Below are 23,312 nucleotides of genomic sequence, written 5' to 3' on the forward strand. Positions count from 1 at the left end.
CTCAACGTCCATAAAAAAACACGCATCCAGCAGTTCAAGCAGCAACCGAGAAGGAGAATGAGCAGCCACCTACGTTGAGGTATCTCAATCCAGCAAGCTTGGATGCACTGGGAGCAGTGGCAACACACACAACCTCCACTACAGCATGCGCAGAAGAGGGAAAGGTAGCATGGTGTTCTCGGTGCAGAGCATGCAGAAGTTAAAAAATGGAAGGCCCCACCTTATTTTATTCGGCACATAATGGATAATGCAAGAAATGAATTTAAAAGAAGTTAATGGGAGACCAAGGTGGAACTGACAGATGGAGATACACTCACGGCAGCCATGGGAGAACAGACCTCCAAGAATAAAAGGAGGAGTCCCGGTTCTGCAGTGGGTGGCACGGTCTGGGGGAGTCTTCCCCTCCTAGAAAAACATAATAGTATGGAATGTAGAGTGATGTAAGGAGTTTGGTAGAGAGAGCCGTGTGGGAGACCATTGGAAGAAGAAGCTGGACCTGTCCAGCAGAGGAGGACACGGCAGAAGCTGGCTGCAACAGTAGAGGCTGGAACCGATGTGAAGGACTGCTACTGTTGATGTGCACAGTGACTGATTTTGGTGTACACGCTCTAGGTTCCAATTTTACGTTCTTAGTTGTAATAAATTAAATTTTGAATGATGTGATTTGATTTCTTGTTGTTATTGAATGTCAATTTTATTTTACTGTTTTATTCAATGATGTCACTCAAATTCAGTAGCAATTTAATATTTATCGTTGTATGTCTATCGTTTAATTTTTACTGTTGCTTGCACTGCGTTGTTGACTATTGCACGTTAAATTATTAGCTGTAGTTTTGATCTAAATGTTTTGCCGGCCGTAATGTTGATGTTGTTTTCAGATTTGAATTTTACTGTTTTATGTTTTTACTTTTTACTGTATTTTCATTTTTATTGTTTTTTGTTTTACTGTTTTCTGTATTTACGTTTTCTGTATTTTTCTGTTACTGTTGTACTGATTTTGAAATTCTGTAATTGTTGTTTTTACTGTTATTATTTACTACATGTAATTCCATTTTTTTTTGTATTAAATATTTTACTGTTTTTACTGTTTTCTGTTTTTACTGTTTTCTGTATTTTCTATTTTTCTGTATTTTCGTTTTTACTGTCCCAGATTTATTTTTACTGTTTTATGTTACTGTATTTTCGTTCTTTTTTACTGTTTTCTAAAATTTACTGTTTTACTGTTTTTACTGTTTTTACTGTTTTTACTGTTTTCTGTATTTATTGTTTACTGTATTTTCATTTTCTGTATTTTAGTTTTCTGTTCCAGAATTAATTTTAATGTTTTATTTTACTGCAAATTCGTTTTAACTATAGCAGTTTAATTTCTACTGTTTCAATTTTGTTTTACAGTTTTAGTTTAATTTTCACCGTAATTTAATTTTCTGTTCAAACAAATTGTAAACCCCCCTTTCGTGTGTGATCTGAGACTGAACCCCAAAAATTGGTCCTTAAGAGACGACCTAGGAGTCACTTCCTAGCTATACTGCATTATTTTGTTGTATCAAATTTGTATGACCGCGACAGTCGTATCAGCCACATTTTGGCAGCATAACATTACTTAATTCCAAGATGAAATACAAGGGTGGAGACACCTCTATTTATAGGCCAAGGGTATCTCCTTATAACCCTAAAAGCATGATCTTTCACCTTTGCTCTCATTGGCCAAAAATGAGGCATTCTAAGGAGTAAAGAAGTGTCCACAAATCCTCTCCAATGATGGGAGGACATGTAGCCACTCACAAAACACAATCATCTTCATTCCTAGAGTCCCATGTGGCCACTACTAAAAGCAAAAACTCTCCACTCCTAAGGTGCGATGTGGCTACCTTTTAAAAAGTAAATCCTCTCCAATGGAAGCATGACACATGGCACACACTTTCCACTTGGTTTGGTTGTCTAATTTTAAGGAAAATCTTATGCTACTTAGGCCTTAATACAAGCCTTAAACAAACCTACACTACATCGCCAAATACAATGGCCTAAATTCCTACACTACTCTTCAATCCATGCTTCATGATGGCTCCAATGGTGGTCCACAAGGTAGAGTTGACACCATCTTCAAGGATGACTTTCACTCTCTTGAAAGTGTTTGACCATGGCTAAGGGATTTTCCATCACCGAGTTTCACCTAAGACAGTACGTCTAAGCAAGTATTTTAATTTTCTTCAAAATTAACAACAACAAAAATCAAAGACCCATGTTATAACTCTCAAGGAGAAGATATAAACAATATGAAGGGTTTTGTATTTGCTAAGATTTTTCTCTCAGAAGATATTCAACTTCAGACAATAATGAGCATAGCAAGCTTGAGTTCACTTTCTTTCTATATGATAATCTTTTATGTTATCTTTCTTGCATTATCATAATCTTCTTCTTTTCAAGCTTTATTTTATATATAGCTTCTCTTGAAAGATGACCATTAGACAGAGAAGTTGACTTCAACAGCGTAGGTAGCCTTTAGATGTGAGGTCAGACTTTAGTATACTTTGTAGGGTTCAGAGCTTTTTCTCATAGTCTTAAGTGAAATTGAGCTTGTACGATGTGACTGAGTAGAGGCTTCAATGGAAACATTCGTAAAATGTTATTTTTCTCTCACAACGTCTTTTTCTTGGGTGTAGTGATTCTGATAATATCTTTTTGCGTTATTGATCTACACGAATATCAAGAACAAAGTATACAAGCATCGAGGTTCTTTATGGTATCTGCATTAAATGTTTTGAACATTGATAAGCGTTAGATAATGTTATGTGTTCAAGACAATTTATCATTTGTCATTTCATTCATGAATGCATCATTTGGTAAGACATATAATATGTATAATCATTAGATGATATCAACATAAGATGATTTTTCAAAGGCTATAGTGTTTAGTGGTCATTTATCAGATGAATGTTTTCTTTTAGAAGATTTGCATGAGATAACACTTGTAATGATAATAAATTCTTTTAGCCTTGGTGTTATACAAGAGATAAACTTTTATTTCCACAAGATGCGAAGTTTATTATTTAATTTCAAAGAGAGATATTATATATCACACGTTGTTTACGATTTTCTAATTCCTTTAGACAACTTGGTCTAGAAAACATTTTATTACCTTCGCTTCTGACATTATCTTTATTAGACGTGATTACTTTAAACAACTTTTCATACACTAAAATATTTCGTTTAATGTTTTTTGTTAAACCTTAAAACATGAGTGGCTTAAATAGTTTATTTTCTAGACGGTCTTGTCTTAACAATCTTTTCCATTTTGATGTTTAGAAAATACTCATGCTAAACAAAATAGTTTTGAAGAGATTTTCAGACCTATGTATCATAAAATGACTTATTAATTTTTGCAATAGATATGAGAAAAAAATGAGATTTTCAAAAAATTTCTTCAAACATCTTTATGTCAAAATTTATATTAGAGTTATAAGGTGTAAATATCAAATCATTGTATCAAAGTATGAATGCGTTTTAGTAAGGACATATCAGAACGGAATATGATTATTAGATATTCATCAAAGAACACATATCATTAATTTTTTTTATGTATCAGAGTATATCGTCTCATCATTTTTAGAGCAGAATATTATCACAACATTTGAGATATACATCATCAGACAATTATCATTTTTAAGAGATATGACTTCCTTAAGTCATATTTATGCATGATGTTTAACAACAAATACAACCAAGTTATCAGAGCGTAAGACTTTTTCTATAATAGAGTTGAAATAAATGTAGATTTCCTTCATAATATCTTCTTCATACTCATATATATCTTCTTCTTTCCTTCATAATACATTTTTGATTCCCTAAATCATTATGTTCCTACAAAATAAGTAAAATTAGGGTAGTTACCAAGCATTTTATACAAAATCAAAGCAAGATAAGTGTTAAATTAACATTGAAAGCTACTAATACTAGGCATTTATCAACCATGCATGATCTAGGACCAATTGAACCCAACCTTGTCGTATGTAGCCTTAGTTGACCTAATATTCTAAAACTTGAGCTAATTCAAACTTACCTTGATTTTGGATTTTCAAACCTAAAAAAACTATCCAATCTATATTAAATTCAAATTCAATAAAATGAATTTGACTTTGGTGTGACCTGATCTGATTTGTCTTAGGTTCAACCCAACTCAATCTTACATTATTGAAGAAGACCAATTAGACTTACCATGCATAAGCTAGACCTAATTGAACCCAACCTTGTCTTACTTGGCCTGATTTGACCTAACATTTCACAAAATGGGATAACTCATACTCACCTTAATTTTGGATTTCAAGATTGAAAAAATTTATCCAATCTATATCCATATCAAATTTAATTAAATGACATTAGACATTACATGGCCTAGTTCAATTTATCTTGGGTTTGATCCAACTATACAACTTGAATCCAATTGTACTACCATTAATGAGTTAGGCTCAATTAGAGCAACTTTTGTCTTACTTACATAACTTGATATAAATTAATTTGATTTTGATTCAAACTCCTAAAGAATTTAATCTATATCAAATTCAAATTATATTAAATAATTCAACTTAAAATTTAAAACTATAGTTTGGATTTGAGATAAATATATTACAATAGATTTAAAGTAAAATGAATTTAGATAATCATGAATAATTTTTTTTTCTCACCCCGGGACGTAATGTGTATTTATATTGTATTATTTATTCATAGTCTAATATTCTTAAAAAATTCAGATATGCAGACAATACAACTTTATACCTAAACATTGTAAAATAAACAATCAAATTTCTTTAATAGATATTATAAAAGAGTAATGAAGAATATAGAATAAGCGTAAAATATTAAAAAGAATTAATTAATCGTGTTTAGAAGCAGAAAACAAAATCGTGAACGGCAGGATTCGAACCAGCGCGGGCAGAGCCCACATGATTTCTAGTCATGCCCGATAACCACTCCGGCACGTCCACTTGATGATATTACATGCTAGATTATGAACAATTAATCAGTCCGTACTAAGAGAGAAAATTTAAATTGTTATATATGTGTAGTAATGAATTTGTGAAACCACATTACTTCATTTGTTGATCTTGCTTTACGTTCGTGTTTATGTAGTAGACAGTCTTATAGTAAATTTATTATATGTTATTCATAACAATAGCTTACAATAATTTAATTTAGGCTTAATTACCTACTTAGTCCCCATGTTCGGAGGTAATTTGCTGTTTAGTACCCGGTTTTAAAAATGTAGGCATTTGATACCTATGTTTTGAAATTTGTATCAATTGAATCCTACCCACTTAACGCCGTTATAAATCTAACGTTTTTCTGACATCAACTTTGAATTGTGGACGAGCGGTTGTGGACGAGCGTCCTCTTAGTGGACGAGCATCGTTGGACGCTCGTCCAACAGTGGAGGACGCTTGTCGAACAGTGGAGGACGCTCGTCCAAACAGAGGCGGACGCTCGTCCAACAGTGGAGGACGCTCGTCCAACAGTGGAGGACGCTCGTCCAAACAAAGGAGGACGCTCGTCCAACAGTGGAGGACGCTCGTCCAACAGTGGAGGACGCTCATCCAAACAGAGGAGGACGCTCGTCCAACAGTGGAGGACGCTCGTCCAACAGTGGAGGACGCTCGTCCAACAGAAGAGGACGCTCGTCCAACGATGCTCGTCCACTAAGAGGACGCTCGTCCACTACCGCTCGTCCACAATTCAAAGTTGATGTCAGAAAAACGTTACATTTATAACGGCGTTAAGTGGGTAGGATTCAATTGCTACAAATTTCAAAACATAGGTATCAAATGCCTACATTTTTAAAACCGGGTACTAAACAGCAAATTACCTCCGAACATGGGGACTAAGTAGGTAATTAAGCCTTTAATTTAACTAAAATAATGGACTAAGACTCTATGTTAGCCTCCAAATTAATAAATAAGTCTAGATGTTATATCATGATAAACCACAAATGTAACAACCTTATAAATAAGTAATTCCTAGTTACAACTCCATAAGGAGTTTAAAATTTCCAACTTCGAATCCATGGTAATGATTAATTAATTATGCATAGATATATAATTGACTTGGAAGTAATATTTGCTATGCACGAGTATGATACTTGAACTTACTGCATAGATATGAAACCATTAGTTTGAAAATGTGGAAGAGTGTGCAAATCTAATTAAAAACCTATAAGAAAATATATTTGATAATATTGTGGTATTAGAGTTCCATCACGTGGCTCGATCCAAAGTAGAAGCATTAGTCTTTTAAGTGTGACACGTCATGGCATTGGAGACTTAGTTTGTACAATATGCTATACGAAGTTTGATCATTGGGTGATGCTCATGGTGAATTTCTTCGTTCAAAGGAGTACTTGGGTCTAGTGAAAAATGATATTCAATAATTAGTAGAAGAAATAACTCTTACTAAAGTATAAAGGAAGCATATTAATGATAAAAAATTAAATGATTTGAAGGAAAATAATTATCTATTTCAAGCATTAGATCGTTTAGTCTTAGAGGCATTTCTTGACAAGGATAGAACAAATGATGTATGATATTCTTGAAAGCAGAAGTATCAAGGCACTTCACGAGTCAAACATGCACAATTGCAAGTTCTCATAAAAGAATTTGAAATTCTTCACATGAAAGAGGGGGGATTTTTAACGATTATTTCTCTCAAACACTTACCATAGCCAAAAAGATAAAGGCTAATAGTGAAAACAAATGAAATATTGCAATAGTTGAGCAAATTTAAAGATCCATGGCTCCTAAGTTTGACTATGGTGTGTGCTCCATTGAGGAGTCTATAGGGATACCAACACATTGACCATTGAAGAATTGCAAAGTAGCTTGCTCGTTCATGAACTATGCATGACTTCTTGTTAGAGAAAAAATAGAAAGGGCATCGATCGCACGTAACAAGTAATAAATATTGTTGTCTCCACAAGGACTTGTGCAACACATGACAACTCTCAAAATTCACAACTCAATTAGACAACAAAACTCATAACAACACAATCTCTTTTTGTATTTTTATCAAACAGTTGGTCTGCAACAAAAAATCAAGACAGAGTATTTATAAATATCAAGACTAGATTTTATCAACTTCATTATCATGCATACACAATCATCTCAATTCTAAATTCATGTCAAAATCAACTCACAAGATTATTCAAATCCTATTCTTAGTGACTTGGAGTCTATGGTAACTCATCTAGTTCCAATTCCTTGAATCCTCAATAAGCAATCATGCATTACAAGAGAGTTAAGCTTACTAAGGAAACATGTTCTATCCCTACATACAAGCTCCATTAGATATTCAATTTTTGTTATAGGTTCAAAATACATTTTCCAACACCTCAAGAACCACAAATCAAGCCATAGGTGATTAAGTCACAACAAACATTAAGCATAGAAATTAAATACTAACATATAAATAGAAAAACATATGTATTAATATCATAAAATACACAATATTCATTTTATTACATCTAATCTCAACAAAAGGTTTAACTCTTCATGGTAGAGAACCTATGGTCTACAAATTGAATAGATAGAAAAGAAATTGAAATCACAAAGAAGATGATGGTCCTTTTCCAAGGCACCTAGCAACGCTTTCAAGCTTCAATCACACCTCTCCTTCTCATTTGAAACTACAATTTGCCATCCTCTTCAACCCCAAAAGGGACAAAACCACCATGGATGAAGGTGAAAACCTAAGGAGGATAAGGAGAGCTTACTATCACCCCAAACAACTTCCCAAGACCTTTACTAAGCATCCAAGGTGAAGAGAAGTCGTGAAAATGAAGAATCTCCCTACACCTCATGAGAAGAATGGATAAATACCATATTTTTTACACATCAGGATCATCCTCACCCTATGCCAGCTGAGCACCGTTGTACTCTATAAGATAAAACGTGAATATCAGCTCTCTATAAGGCCAATGCCTAATGTCGTTGACCATCGCTCGATGCCAATGATCCACTGCTTGAGGCCGCCATGTAGTGCCCGACGTTGCTTCCTCTTGACGCATGTGGCACCCGACACCCTTCTTGTATCGCCTAGCATTGGGCTCCCTAACAATAGTGTCGGGTATATATCTTTATCGCACTGGCGTGATTATAGGGGTCTCGATGCAGGTATTTGCTTTAAATTCATCTTTTGTTGTCTAACCATGCTCCTTTGAGGTTCAACTTGCTTTCTTATACTAGGATTGCTACCAAATCACTTATTTCACACACTTATAATATAGATTAAAGGTAAAACAAACATAAAATAACTAAAACACAAAAGTGATACAAATACAATATAAACTTGAGGGTAAAACAAGGTAAAAGCGAGGAAGAGTTGAATTTATTCACTAAAACAAACATATAAAAACACGTAAAATCAACATTATTAATTCTCATGCTAAAAAAGAGTAAGTCTTATAGATTTCTCATGTAGATAAATCTATAGAACGAGGACGAGGTCATAAAACCCTTTAAGAGTTTTTATGAGAGAACTAGATGTAGCTTAGGTTGAGTGAACATAATAAACATTTGTGATATATTGTTTCTCTATTCAAACGTTTTCTATTTACTTATATCATTACAACCTAGCATCTAATCATATTAAAACTCTTGCACTCCATCTTTATCAACTATTCGATGTTAATTTGTCAAAAGAATTTTGAAAATACTATTCACCTCCCTCTTGTGTTCCCCTTGCAACTTCAATTGTCATGAAGTGCTTTCAAAGGCTAAAGTGTTTTAATGGTCATTCATCAGATGATATTTTATATAGAAAGCTTTGCTTGATATACCATTATATTAACTAGATATTTCTTTTAACCTTAATGTCATATAAGAGATAGACTTCTGCTTTTTTAATAAACTAGTTTATTTTTCTCATATAGTCTATTCAGATATTTCAATGAGAGACACTTTCTTCTAAACGTAGTTTATGATTTTCTAATCCATTTAAACAGTTTGGTCTGGAAAGCATTATTTCAACTTTTAGCTTCAGATGTTATAAAACGTTTCTTCATTAGACGTTACTGTTTTAAACAACTTTTCCTAAAGGACAATATTTCATTTATACTCCTTGTTAAACTTCAAGATTTGAATTACTTGAAAGGTCTATTTTCTAGACGATTTTATCTTTAACATTGTAGCCTTGTATTATAATTTCCTCTATAATTATTAATAAATAAACTATAAACAATGTACATTATAAATATATATATATATTTGTGAATGATTTATTTTAAAATGTAATACCTTCTTATTATAAAATTAGTTTAATTTGATAATTAAAATTAAAACGCATCTATAAGAAATCTCAAAATAAACACTAATTTATAGCTACTAGACAAGGGTAAGGCACACATAAAGTAATTGCACGTTTCTAGCTAACAATTATTATTGAATTAGATTTCCAAAGAACTATATGATAAAATGATATCATTTGAATAATTTCAAACTTTGAAAACAATAACATTATATTTTATAATTCTTTAAATCTCAATACCTTTTATTAAAAGTAATTATTGATCCAATTAAAATTTTCTTTCTAACATTAAACATACGTGACTCATTTTAAAATTATAAGAAATTAAATTGGAATACTTAATAGACAAAAGTTAATCTAAAAAAAATAAACGACTAAACATACAATTCTTCCTTTTTTTACCTAACCTATATTTTTACCACAGTTGTCTTTTACCAGTAAAACACCATTTTGGAATTTTTATTTTTCAAATTATCAAAATAAGACATATTTTAAATAATTAATAAAAGTGGACAAGTAGTGTTAAAGTAATACAACTTTATTGTGAAAATATTATATGAAGATGATATGATTTTAGTTCAAACCATTTTTAAAGTTGAAGTTGTATTTCAATTCACAATATTTTAAATTCTAGTTGTATGGTATATAGTATGGACTGAACGGTTAACACTCAGCACCGTTTTGTTTATCCACTACATTAACAATGGTCAACCAGGTTAAATGATTTTATTGATGTTGGGTCATAATTGGGCCAGCGCTAAAGAAATTGGGCCAGTAGTCCAACAGCAGAATAATGAGATATAAATTAGATATTTCATTAAAGATATTGCTAAGTTGTTTATGAGTAACTAACCGAATCTAAAGGTAAGTTTGTTTATATTTTATTGGATCTGTGCTAGTTTAGGATCCATGGGATAACTTATAAATATAAGGTCAAGGCCAAAAGCTGGGTACGTTCTACTAGACCCCAAATACTCAATTGTGATAAACAATTCATTAAACTACGCCTAACTTGAGCGTCAGAGTGCCTTTTGCAGGTACCCTCCCACTCGGCTCGGATTGAAAGAAACTTGGAGCAGGAGATTCAGAGGTCAAAAGAAAGAAGGCGACGACAGAAAGGTGTGTTTCTTGGCCCTACACATATCCATACAGAAACATTTTGGTACCCATCGTAGGGCCGAGCGGCATCCCCTATAATCACAAGGAACCAGAAAAGGATGCAGTCTCAACATCATTATGTCAACCAGGCCCCTAAGAATTGATCCTGATTATAGAAACTCTCACCATCAACATCAACAAGCCTCTACGGCTTTACAGATAACTATTTTGATATAACCATCTTAAATTCATTTTATTATTTAATTTTATATTATATGATTCAATTTATATTATGTTAATACTTCTAAACCATTTGGAATATTACTGTTGTCCATCTCTACATATAAAAGCATCCTTTGTGACTGATGAATCACCTGGTAAAAGACTCACCAACAACGTCAAAACAACTTTAGCGGCTTTGTTCAAAGAAACATACATAGGTCCAATGACACACTCACCACTTAGCCAAATTTGGCATCAGGTGTTCAACCACTCAGCCATTCGGCCTCACAGGTATTCGACCTCATAAGTATTCGATCCTTTGGCCTCAACTGCTCGGCCTTCCATGGTCAGGTATTTAGCCAAATTTGGCATTAAACATTTAACTACTCGGCCATTCAGCCTCACAAGTATTTGGCCTCATAGGTATTCGGCCCTTTGGCCTCAATTGCTCGACCATTCGGCCTCACAAGTATTCGGTCCTTTGGCCTCAACTGCTCGGCCTTCTATGGTTAGATATTTAGCCAAATTTGACATTAAACATTCAACTGCTTGGCCATTCACAAATATTCGGCCATTCGGCCTCAACTGCTCGGCCTTCCATGGCCTTAGATACTTTAGCCAAATTTGGCATCAAGTGTTCAAGCATTCAACCATTCGGCCATTTGGCCTCACAGCGCAGATGATAGGATCATACACACAAATCACTTGGCCAATCGGGAGCTTACCGTTCGGGCCGCCTCACAAAACCTAGGGAATGTTATCTGAAAAACTCCTGGTCCAAACCGAGGTGATAAAATTTTTCAACGAACTATCACTCTCGTCCAGAAAACCCCAGGAATGTTATCCGAAAAACTCCTGGTCCAAACCAAGGTGATAAAAGTTCTCAATAAATTGTCACTCTCATCCAGAAAACCAAGGGTGTTATTCGAAAACCTCCTGGTCCAAACAGAGGTGATAAAAGTTCTCAGTAACCTGTCACTCTCGTCCAGAAAACAGGGTGTTATCCGAGAAACTCCTAGTCCAAACTAAGGTGATAAAACTTCTCAACATTGTCACTCTCGTATACAAAACCCAGGGTGTTTTTCGAAAAACTCCTAGTCCAAACCGAGGTGATAAAAGTTTTCAGTGAACTGTCACTCTCGTATACAAAACACAGGGAACATTATCTGAAAAACTCCTGGTCTAAAGCAGAACGGCAAAGTCTCGTCAACAAAACCTAGGGAATGGTATCCGACAAACTCCTGGTCTTAAACCGAGCGGTGAGGAACGTTCTCAGTGAACTCTCGTTCTCGTCTAAGAAACCTAAAGGATCATTTTCAATGAATTCCTAGTTTAAAACCGACCGGTGAGGAACCTTCCTAGTGATTATGCCTGTTAATGTTGTTACGGTCACCTTCTTATCTATTTTGCAGTTCACAAGACAGTAAAACACCTATAGCTCACCAAGGACATCTCTTAATATAAATGTCTCATTTTGGGCTTCAATCGTCTAATCAAATAACAATCGGTTTCGCTTGATTAGCCGTTTGGCTTTATAGCTTAACTAGCTTGTGCAGATAACAAAATCCTAGGGTCTACTGCTCGTCCTAAAAAAAAGTTCCAAAGAGAACTTCTAGTGCCTCCGCTCAATATAGGAAAAAGTTCCAAGAGAACTTCTATCACTCACCGCTCGGTTCAACCTTGTTAGGTTCCAATAACTTTTCGTTATAGAAATAAATTATAAAATGTTACAACGTTTACTTTACGCATATTTTTGTGAGTGAAAATATCTCGCACTGAAAGGTTCGGTCAGATAACAGGATCTTAGCGTCTACTGCTCAACATGGGAAAAGTTCTAAAAAGAACTCCCATTAGTCGCCACTCGGCCTAGAGTACGCCGTTTTGACCAGAGAAGAACAACGACTTAAAATACATTGAAAATAAGCTCTGCAATACAATGAGAATGACCTCTTTCAAGCTCATATAAGTCCTATAGTTAACCTTGGCTAAAGCCAAACGGTTAACTCGGACTTGGGGGACATATGTATAGTATATAGTATGAAACGAACAATGGTCAATCAGGTTAAATGATTTTATTGATGTTGGGCCATAATTGGTCTAGCACTAAAGAAATTGGGCCAGTAGTCCAACAACAGAATAATAAGATACAAATTAGATATTTCATTAAAGATATTGATAAGTTGTTTATGAGTAACTAACCGAATCTAAAGGTAAGTTTGTTTATATTTTATTGGATCTGTGCTAGTTTAGAATCCATGGGATAACTTATAAATATAAGATCAAAGCCAAAAGCCAGGTACGTTCTACTAGATCCCAAATACTCAATTGTGGTAAACAATTCACTAAACTACGCCTAACTTAAGCATCGAAGTGCCTTTTGCAAGTACCCTCCCACTAAGTTCGGACTGAAAGAAACTTGGAACAGGAGATTCAAATGTCAAAAAAAAAAGACGACGACAAAAATATGTGTTTCTCGATCCTACACATATCCACACAGAAACACTACTCATGTCAACTTGATATAATTTCTATTAAAATTAAGCTAAAATAGTACTAACTAGACACAATTTCTTTTTTAAAATATATTGAACTTAACTTCTACCAAAACTAATTAAAGTTGTGCCAACTGAACTCTAAAAATATTTTGGACAAAGTGAGTATTACTTGCAACTTACCCATTTTCGTAATTTTTTCAAAATCTGTTCTATTTTGATATTTTAAAAAAATACGGTATTGTGGTGCATTTTCCGTCTTTTACCTCAGCTAAAGTTAAAAAAAATATACATACCCGCTGGTTGCAGCTGCTTCCTTTCTTAGTTGCGACACCATTGGTCTCTGCTGTTTACAGGCTTCTCTTCCTTTTTCTCTCTGTGTGTTTCTATGTTGGCACTTTATTGAATTAGATTTCCAAATAATATGATAAAATGATATCATTTAAATAATTTCAAACTTTGAAAACAATAATAATAACTTAATTATTGATCCAATTTACATATTTTTTTAACATTAAACAAAAGTCACTCATTTTAAAATTATAGGAAATTAATTAGATTACTTAATCTAAACAAAAATAAACGACTAAAAATACAATTCTTCCTTTTTGACAGAATATATTTTTCCCTTATAACGCTAGCTATAACTTTACCACAGTTGTCTTGTAACGTAGATAAAGTTAAAAAGAATACACATTTACGTAGTAGACTCAGACCCGCTGGTTGCAGCTGCTTCCTTTCTTAGTTGCGACGCCATTGCTTTTTGCGGGTGAAACTGGTTTCTCTTCCTTCCTCTCTCTCTGTGTTTCTAGGTTTTCAATTTCTATTTATCTTGGTTTGAAAATTTTGATTTTGAGTTTTATTTTTTATGCGTAATTTGTTGTATCTTTGTTGTTGCGGGTGAGATAGTAAACAGCGAATTCAAGTTCATAGCCATTAGTTATTTCTTTTTTCTTCTCATTAGAGAAAAAAATGTTGGAATTGAATTTACATTTTGTTTAACTTCCCTAACCCTTTTTCTTTTGCGGCGGTGGGGTTCTTGTTTGCTTATTTCAAATGTTCAATTTTTACTTTTTATTTTCTTGCGTGATGAATTTTGGTTGTAAATTTTGTTATCGCGTGGAAATTATTAGAATAATTGCGACACTTTAAGTGGTTTCAAATTTAGAGTGGGGAGGTGCTTGCGGTAATGTTTAAGTGTTGTTGTAGCAACTATGTATAGGATTTTGTTTTATAAGCAGCAACTATGTATTGGATAGAGTGAAGGATAAGGAAACAAAATGGAGAAGGATGAGCGTAGACTTTAGAGAGGATATCTCAGTCCCTTTTTGAATTTCTGAATGGTGGGGAAATCTTCTTCTATTTTCCATCTACTTGATTGCCAAATTTAGTCATGTAAAGTACATACACAGGGAACTAAGTGACAACGACTCTTCAACAAATTGTGTGTAGCTTCCCTTTCGGCAGAGTTGCGTAGCATCTTAGCATTAATCTGGATGGCCTGAGATGTAGTTTTGGTAGTCAAGTTCTGATATCTCTGTCTGGTGATTGTTGCATCAACCATTTAAAAGGTCCTTGCTCGAATGGATTTGCTGAAGGGTTGATTTTTTAGGCCACTAGTGTAATTTGTTCTATGTAATTGATGCTATGTGATTTCTAGCTTTGATAGATTTCGGGTCATAAGTAGGATTCACCTTGCTCTACTCTTTTGAGATCTGGGTTTGAATAAGAGTATAATTTGCGGTTGTTCAGTTCATTATTTAATCCCCTTTCATATTGTACTCTTTCAACAGAAAATAGAAATTTTGGTTGCATTATTTTTATTGCTGCTATGTACATAGTGGCCAATAGTGCTCTTTAGTGGAGTGGAGCTGTCGCAGACTGCATTACAGTAGTGGCCACCAAAATTGCTGCTTCTTGCAATCTGGTTGAACCTCCATAATATAAGTTACACTCATCATCATTGAAAATATTATTTCTTGAATTATAAGTAATACCCTTAAATATAATCATCACTTAAACCATTTAATTCTGTAAATGTAATGGGCTTCGGCCATTTCTTTGTATTTTCTTATTTATAAATGCGTAACTCTATATGCTCTACACACATTATAGATTCAGCCTATGTCTCTCTCTTTTATTCTAACATGGTATCTAGAGCTAGGTTTAATCCTTGCCTCAACTGTGAACCCACTGTTCACCAATGCTAAATTTTTTCTCAAAATTGTTCCTTTTAATTTTTGGCATTGCTCTTAGGTTTGTTTCAACCGCCAGTGTCCCACGGTTGCCTAAACTTTTTTTTCTTCCAGCCATTGTTTTTCTCAATGCCGCTGCCTCCGTTTGGTCTGGTGACACCATGGTTGTGATTGTCAAAGCTAGGCAACCACCACGTCTTCAAAAATTGAGGCGATTAGAACTCTAGCACGCTAACAGTTTGTGCCACATACATGTCCAACCTGCTCTCTAGTTGTGACCACCAGTGTCAGACTCGTGTCTCCATCTTCTTTCTGGATTTGTAAGTTTCATCTTGATCTGAGTTTGTTGGATTTTTTTCTTGCTCTTTTTAGGGTTGTTTCACTCTCCTGGTAATTATGTTCTCTCTCTACAATTAAATATGGCATCTTTTGATGCTACATGTCTGATCCGCCCATCTATACCAATTATGTCAATGTGCATCTATCCATTGACAAATTATATAAAACTAATTATGATACTTGAGCATCAAACATTAAACTTTGTCAATGTTATGTTTATCATCTTGCCTAGAGAGAGTGACCAATATTTTTGAAAATGAGCTTTCTTGTTGGTTGGAAATTGATGCTCAATTATGCATTGTACATTCATTCATCACCGAAAGAACTATTTTGTTCTTGAGACATGTTCAGATGTTTAGGAATAGGCTAGACTATTGTCCACAATGATTCTCAACGTCTTTATGGTGTTTGTCAAAATATCCTAAATATGGTTGCTCATGGTTGTCTTGATAGTACAATGGCTAAATATTTGGATAAAGTTCATACTCTTCTCCATGAATTCAATGAATTATTACCTCTAACCTCTTGTCTCTTGCCTTCACTCCTTCTCAATAACTAGATCAATGATCAAAGTTCTTCATGTTGTTGGCTTTACATGGACTTTTTGATGATTATTCACATGTTTGTGACCAAATTCTAGGGGTCTCCAGTTGTGCCTACTTTTACTTCCACTTATTTCACCCTATTGTGTGTGTTGGGTAAGTCAACCACTAAAATACCTTCTACAATAACCTTTGATGACTCTTCTGCATTAATATTTTAGCGTGATGATTGCAATCGCTCTCGCAAGCCAGACAAAGGGTGTCACAAGTGTGAACATTGTTGCAGGCTCAGTTACAAAATTGATCGGTGTTATGCTTACATGGTCATCCTCCTTTATCTGTTGTGGTTGCCCAAGCTGCTCCCTCACAACCGTCTGATTTGATTCCCACTTTATCCGATAATTTAGGATAGCATGCTATCTTTAATGAATTTCTCAACTGATATGAGGATCGTTAGAACTCAGGCTCCACTACTTCTATGAAGATCGTTAGAACTCTGGCTCCATTGTTTCTATTAGTCACACAGATTCAGCATTTGCTAGCCTCACTCACTCCAACTCTCCTGGACTTTGGGTTCTAGACTTAGGTGCCACAAATCACATTACTGGTAATAAACTTTTTTTTTTCTCTTCTTTGCCTACTTCAGGTTATTTGTCTTATGACCAATGGCTCTAGGGCCTCCTCACATGGTGTTGGTATTATTTATCTATTTTATCCTCTATCTATTGATAATGTTCTTTATGTCCTTGAGTCTTCATTTAACTTATTATTCCTTAGTCGTCTCACCCATTCTTAAGAAGATTGTGTTATCTTTTTTACGAAGATTCTGTTTGTTTATAGGACTAGAGATCACAATGGATGTTTGGCACTAGGTCTAAGTTTTATGGTCTTTATCATCAAAGGACATCTCCACATGTTGGAATAGTATTGGATACTCCCTCTCTCATTCATGCTCAGCTGGGTCATCATAGCCTCACCAAGATGCAACAGTTTGATTCAAATTTTTCTAAGTAAATCAAGTTTGTCTTGTGCGTCATGTTGATTAGGAAACCAATTGTACGTTCTGTGGTTTGTCAATATTGTTGTGTGTTGCATTTCGGGGTCAGCACTTACATTTTAGTTTGAAACCCAGATTTCTTGACCTTCCAGAGATGAGAAAAAATGGTATATTTCTTTTGATTACAGACTTTCTTGCGTAACTCTGTCATCCCTAAGGTTTGTTCTTCCCCTATTCTTGTTCCTACTTAGCTTCTTCTCCTGTTCTGAGATTAAATTGTGGTAACTCCCTCATCCCTAGGGTTTGTTCTTCCCCTATTCTTGTTCCTACTTAGCTTCTTCTCCTGTTCAGAGCTTAAACTAAGGTATCTACCAACCATTCTTCGCCTCTGTACGTTTTGATTTTTCTTTGCTTGACCTTATTTCTCAGTTTCTTATTTTCACTTCTATTCGCCCTAATGTTACATTTTTGTTTTTCATTCTCCAATTTTGTCATTTTAATACAGTTTCCTATGGTTTTTATTATGTGACTGATTATGAGCTGTTTTGTACCTATTAGTTATGACCATAGTATTTTAGTATTGCACAATATACAATATGATACTACTGATTCCATATAGTTTGGAAGCTTGGCAATGCGAATCGTGATGAGTATTGTTTTTGTGTCTGAATTGTCCGATGTATCACACAAAGTATGGCATGAGTTGTGATCTCCAAATGAATCCTGCCATTTTGGCATTGTGGTGTTTCAATGGAAATGAACGTGTGACGATGTTAGAGGCTGGAAGGTTTATGTGAGAAGGAAGAAGAGAGAGTAGAGGAGTAGAATTCCTAACTACATCAGCAGTTAGGAAAAGGCGGGGAATATGCAGGAAATATGGGTATATAAGGAGATAAGCATTGTATTGTTTTTTATTCAGAGAATTACATACTTGTATAGGCCGGTATTAGACCCGGTGGAGGGAGGTTAGGCTCTCGATAGACACGTGTTATACACATGTCAATACAGTAAATAATATACCCATTCTTTATCTCATCTTTTCGGTGCAGAGATTATAACAGTGAGTGCGTGAGTCGGTTAGGATTTTTCACTGAGATTCCTAACAAGTGGTCCGACTTGTCGGATTCGGGTGGCGAGTGATCAAAGTTATGGAGGGAAAAAATGAAGGACGCCTTAAAGTGGTGGAGAACCAGCTCGAAGCTGTGGGGATTACAGTAGATGGGTTGAAGGCCGAAACGGCAGCGATGAGACAAGACTCAGCGGCCATTCGCCAAGACCTTCAAGAAGTCATGCGCATGTTAGGAGGTTGCAATCGCGACCACGAGGGGGCATCGGACGGGAGCCAAGCATCTGTGAATGGTGATCGGAGAGGGAGGCGAGAGGAGGAGAATGGAGGACGAGAGACGGAACGATCAGAGGGACATTTTAATTGGCGAAAGAGAGTAGAACTTCCCGTATTCGAAGGGTTGGATCCACTGAATTGGATCAACAGAGCGGAACGTTTTTTCGAACTACAGGGAGTGACGGAGGAGGAGAAAGTTCGAATCGCATACGTAAGCATGGAAGGGAGCGCTGGCTATTTGTATCGATTTTGGAGAGAGAAGGTGAGAGACCGCACATGGGAAGGGCTCAAATGTGCGATGATCGGAAGGTTTGGGGAGCGAAGTAGAGGTACGATTTTCGAAAGGCTGGCGGCGAACCGTCAAACCGGTACGGTTGAGGAGTATATCCACGACTTCGAAATCCTGGTGGGGCAAACGAGGGGAGTGACGGACGAGCAACTTCTGGGCTATTTCCTGGCTGGATTACAAGATAGCGTAAGAGATCGAGTACACCCACACGATCCGCAGGAACTGTTGGCAGCGATGCGAATCGCAAGAGATGTGGAGATCATACCGGGAGGAGCGAAGACCGGGGGTGGTAGTGCCAGTCGACCACAGATATCGGGGGAGCGAACTGCAGGGACGATAGTTCGAGTTGACCCGATACGTAACCAAGGAGGACGGACGACGAGTACAGAGAGTGTGGGATCTGGGGGAAGATAAGGTAACTTGGGATATGGTGCGGGAAGAGGTGCGAGTGCTCTGGGGAATGAAACCATAGGCAGAGGGGTGCGGAACCTTCCCTATCACGAGTATCTCAAGAGACATGAAGAAGGCTGTTGTTTCAGATGTGGCGGCCAGTTCAGCCCTGGACATCGTTGTCCGGAATGGAATTTGCGAGTGATGATTTTAGGGGAAGATGAGGAGGAAGACCCTGGAGAAACCAAGGAGGAGTTGGAGAACGAGCGATTAGAATTATCATTGCTCTCTGTAGGAGGGATGACTCAACCGAGAACCATGAAACTTCAAGGGAGCTTGGGGGACAGGATGGTGTTGATCATGGTTGACAGTGGTACCAGCCACAACTTTATATCAAAGGCGTTGGTTGAGGAGCTCCAACTGGAGGTGAACAAAGGTCAGACGCATCCAGTTTTCTTGGGTGATGGACAGCGAAAACAAACACAAGGATGCTGCCAAGGGGTAGTGTTACAACTGGGTGGAGTTGAGATTGAAGAGCAGTATCACGTGTTTGAATTAGGAGGTGTCGACGTGATTCTGGGAGTAGATTGGCTGGCAAAGTTGGGAGAAGTAGTGATCAATTGGGGCAAGCTAACCATGTCCTTTAAACAGGGAGGAAGGGAAGTAATAATTAGAGGAGATCCAACATTAGCACAGGAAGTGATAGCCCCTGCAGCCATGCTCAAGATAACTGAAGTTGAGACCGTGGCAGTAATGTGGGGATTAAGACAGTTGGATGTGGCTGGAAGAGGAGAAAAGGAATAGTTGTTGACGGTGAGGCAGCGAGAAGAGTTGGAAGAGACGCTGTCAGAATTCCAACAGGTGTTCCAAGAGCCTCACGGGTTACCTCCAGAACTTGGGATGGAGCATAAAATCATATTGAAGGAAGGGATAGGTCCCATTAACGTGTGGCCATACAGATACCCCCACCTGTTAAAGGGGAAATCGAGAAGTAGGTGGAAGAAATGTTGAGAGTGAGAATTATTCGGCCCAACACTAGCCTGTATTCTAGTCCGGTTATCCTTGTCAAGAAGAAAGATGGAAGTTGGCGTTTCTGCATAGACTATAGGGCTCTCAATATAGCCACAAAGTTAGGAAGAGAGAGTAGAGGAGTAGAATTCCTAACTGCATCAGCAGTTAGGAAAAGGCGGGGAATATGCAGGAAATATGGGTATATAAGGAGATAAGCATTGTATTGTTTTTTATTCAGAGAATTACATACTTGAATAGGCCGGTATTAGACCCGGTAGAGGGAGGTTAGGCTCTCGATAGACACGTGTTATACACATGTCAATACAGTAAATAATATACCCATTCTTTATCTCATCTTTTCGGTGCAGAGATTATAACAGTGAGTGCGTGAGTCGGTTAGGATTTTTCACTGAGATTCCTAACAGACGACGATAATGTTGGAGAGACCATGACAATGGCAATTACAGCTTCCTTATTTGTTGCAGGTTTGTGTTGTGACATATCCATTGCATACTCATTGAGGGTACTCCAGTCTTGATGTGGGAGAAGTTGTATCTAGTGAGTTGATTAGGGATAGAAGGTGGTGATTTGGGTTCAACATTCAGGTATGGGACTTGTGAACGGCCTTCAAAATTTACATGGCTTTTTTTTTTTAAACTCACATGTAGAAGGTTAAGTGTGTCACCTGAGGTCTTGAAGTCCTCTATTTATCAGTGTTTATTTTGTTTATTCTAAATAGTTAATTGGGTTGCACTGTTCATGAATCGTCTGCAGCTTAGAGTTTTTTTGTTGAAAGATAGTTGATTGGAGGGCAAGTCTAAACAGTTATTGATCATGAATTTGAGTTTTTAAATTCTTCCACACACACACATACATATACCATTTTTACTGATCATGAATAATAGGACTCACGATATGATTCAATCCACAATTCATAGAATAGGCTTTCCTGTTGATACTTCGTATCCTGATTCAACTACCTTGGTTATGACATGTAAATTTATGAATATGAATATTCAGTTTAAGTTTAGTTCAATGTTCATGAATTACAAGATTTTCATAATCTGCGTGATGCCTTTTTATCACATGTATATCTTTATTTATAGTTTTATATCGTTTTGGAAGATCTTATGCAGTCGTGTGGGACCTTTTCTTTGTTGTGTGTCAGTAGCATCTATGAAGATCATCATTCAATAGAAAACCAACATCTTGACACTTTGATGTTAGTCAGTAGCATCTAGATTGGGTTTATCAATTTTGGAAGTGATATGTGGTTGTTTGTTCCATGGATTTCCTTGAAAGAATGCATTGGTGAATGCAAGAATGCATTGGTGAATGCAACAATGGATGTGGAACATAGAATTATTTTTTCATATCTTTGTTGTCACTAGATGCTATTTCATGTCAACGACTATTCATGGCTTTGAAAACATGACCTTGATGGCCATATTTATGAAAGAAGTTACTGTATTGATTCAGTTTCGACCACACACGGCCCTACTCCTTTTTCTTTTGCTTACATCTATTTCTATTAACTTGTAGCAATGGATGTCGAAGAAGCAGAGAGTGAAGTTTCAGTTTCTTCTGCCATTGCCAATTCAATAGCTCCTCGGCAGAATCAATTTCTTTCTCCGGAAGATCTTGCTTGGGCTGATTCCTGCCTAGTTAAAGATTCTTCTGATATTTCAGAAACTGATTGGGTCCCTTTGAAAAGTGCTTTATTAGAAATTATTAGTTCCCAATCTAAATTTTCCAGAGAAGACATAGAAATTCCTCCCCACCGTATCAGTTCTGAAAGTATTTCTGTGGAACTTAATCAGCAATCTTCAACTTCTGACGGGAGAGGTTTATCTGAGTCGTCTTCAACGTATAATGTTAACTCATTAAGTATGCTAGTAGAAACAAGCACTGATGAAATTCCAGATGATGAAACGAGTGCCAACTTGCCATCTTTCAATCCTTTTTTGCCAACTTATAATGAAAATCTGAAGGAGGAGAAAACCATTGATTTTGGGCTTGATCTGGATTCTTCCTCTTATGAGACGGAGCAACTCGCTGACAATATCTTCAAAATTTGGGATTTAGATATTCCATCTGAAGAAGGTGAACTGGTTAAACAGTTGGATAAAGCCTTGTCAGAGAATTCCTTTCAAACAGTGCCATCATCTTCTGATGATCCAGTGAAATGGATGGACATGAAGGACAGCTCAATCGATGATCTTGTTGCTGAAATTGCTGATTTGTCATTAAGTAGAAATGCATAGTGTTCAATGATTTTTTTGTAGGTTTAAGATTGTGCAGTCAATTATGCTTACTGTCAAGTATTAGTATTTAAGAGTTCGAAGCCTCTTTCGCTTCAATGTTGATATTTCTTTTATTTGGAACAATGTAGAAGCCCTGAATTATCTTTCTAACATAGGATTGTCATCTGTTCTATACAAAGCTGCCTGTTATCAAGAAAATTGTGTAAAGGGATTGAGAAACAAAGGAAAACACAGGACATACATGATTTTAGTTCTTATTTTATGCCCTTGTTTCTCAGAGTGATGAAATCTAATTTTAGTTCACAAATGCTTGGACCATAACTGAAAGAATTAGACTCTCGCATAATAGAGTGCAACATTGAACATGTTGTTTCATATTTAATAAGTTTAGACTATGTCTAATTCTTCTTTGCAATTGCAAATAGTTGTACTATGTATATAAGTATTATTATTACTATTACTAATGGATTATATTATTATACAAAGTTATTATAAGTTATTTGGTAATCTCTCCATAAGATTAAACATGAGTATACAAGGTCACTCTTGATTAAGAATACAAAGTCACTCAAGACTACATAATAATAGTTTTTTAAAAGGGCAAAAGGAAAGCTCTCAATTGAGAGAATATATAAAATAATCACTCCTTGTATTGGAGTTTAGCTTCACAACTATAGATTTACAAATAAGGTTCACACTCTACCATAGCACAACTTGTCCTCAAACTTTAAAAATAAATATAGTCCTTTTAACTCAATTATGTTAAAATATAAATATTTTTACGTATTAAATGGTCTTTCAAGTAGACTTTTGAGTTATTTACACTATTTCACACGTTCTACCTCA

At 35.9% G+C, this 23,312-nt stretch overlaps 2 protein-coding genes and 1 non-coding gene across 10 annotated transcripts; 2 read left to right on the top strand and 1 right to left on the bottom strand.

The window, feature by feature from the left end:
• Positions 1–4,897: 4,897 nt before the first annotated feature.
• On the bottom strand, positions 4,898–4,979 carry TRNAS-AGA (transfer RNA serine (anticodon AGA)). The gene has a single exon. It is a non-coding gene; the product is annotated as a tRNA-Ser (tRNA).
• An 8,755-nt stretch (positions 4,980–13,734) lies between these two features.
• LOC108340416 (uncharacterized) lies at positions 13,735–22,664 on the top strand. Of its 8 annotated transcripts, XM_052877502.1 has the most exons (4): positions 13,740–13,875; positions 15,407–15,612; positions 20,688–20,807; positions 21,745–22,664. In XM_052877502.1, the coding sequence occupies exon 4, from the start codon at positions 21,747–21,749 to the stop codon at positions 22,464–22,466; it is 720 nt and encodes a 239-aa protein (XP_052733462.1). In that variant the 5' UTR covers positions 13,740–13,875; positions 15,407–15,612; positions 20,688–20,807; positions 21,745–21,746; the 3' UTR covers positions 22,467–22,664. The 8 variants fall into 8 exon arrangements, with proteins under 8 accessions (XP_052733465.1, XP_052733462.1, XP_052733459.1 ...); XM_052877499.1 differs by lacking the exon at positions 15,407–15,612 and having other exon boundaries at positions 13,742–13,875; XM_052877500.1 differs by lacking the exon at positions 15,407–15,612 and having other exon boundaries at positions 13,753–13,866.
• LOC128196609 (uncharacterized) lies at positions 19,396–19,995 on the top strand. Its single transcript, XM_052878091.1, has one exon. It carries the CDS (start codon positions 19,396–19,398, stop codon positions 19,993–19,995), a length of 600 nt encoding a protein of 199 aa, XP_052734051.1.
• Positions 22,665–23,312: the final 648 nt, after the last annotated feature.

The sequence above is a fragment of the Vigna angularis genome, chromosome 5 (assembly GCF_016808095.1).
Source record: "Vigna angularis cultivar LongXiaoDou No.4 chromosome 5, ASM1680809v1, whole genome shotgun sequence".
Lineage (NCBI taxonomy): Eukaryota > Viridiplantae > Streptophyta > Magnoliopsida > Fabales > Fabaceae > Vigna > Vigna angularis.

Coding starts and splice junctions, on each gene's coding strand:
- LOC108340416 (XM_052877505.1), top strand. CDS start 21,747: ATGGATGTCGAAGAAGCAGAGAGTGAAGTTTCAGTTTCTTCTGCCATT.
- LOC128196609 (XM_052878091.1), top strand. CDS start 19,396: ATGATTTTAGGGGAAGATGAGGAGGAAGACCCTGGAGAAACCAAGGAG.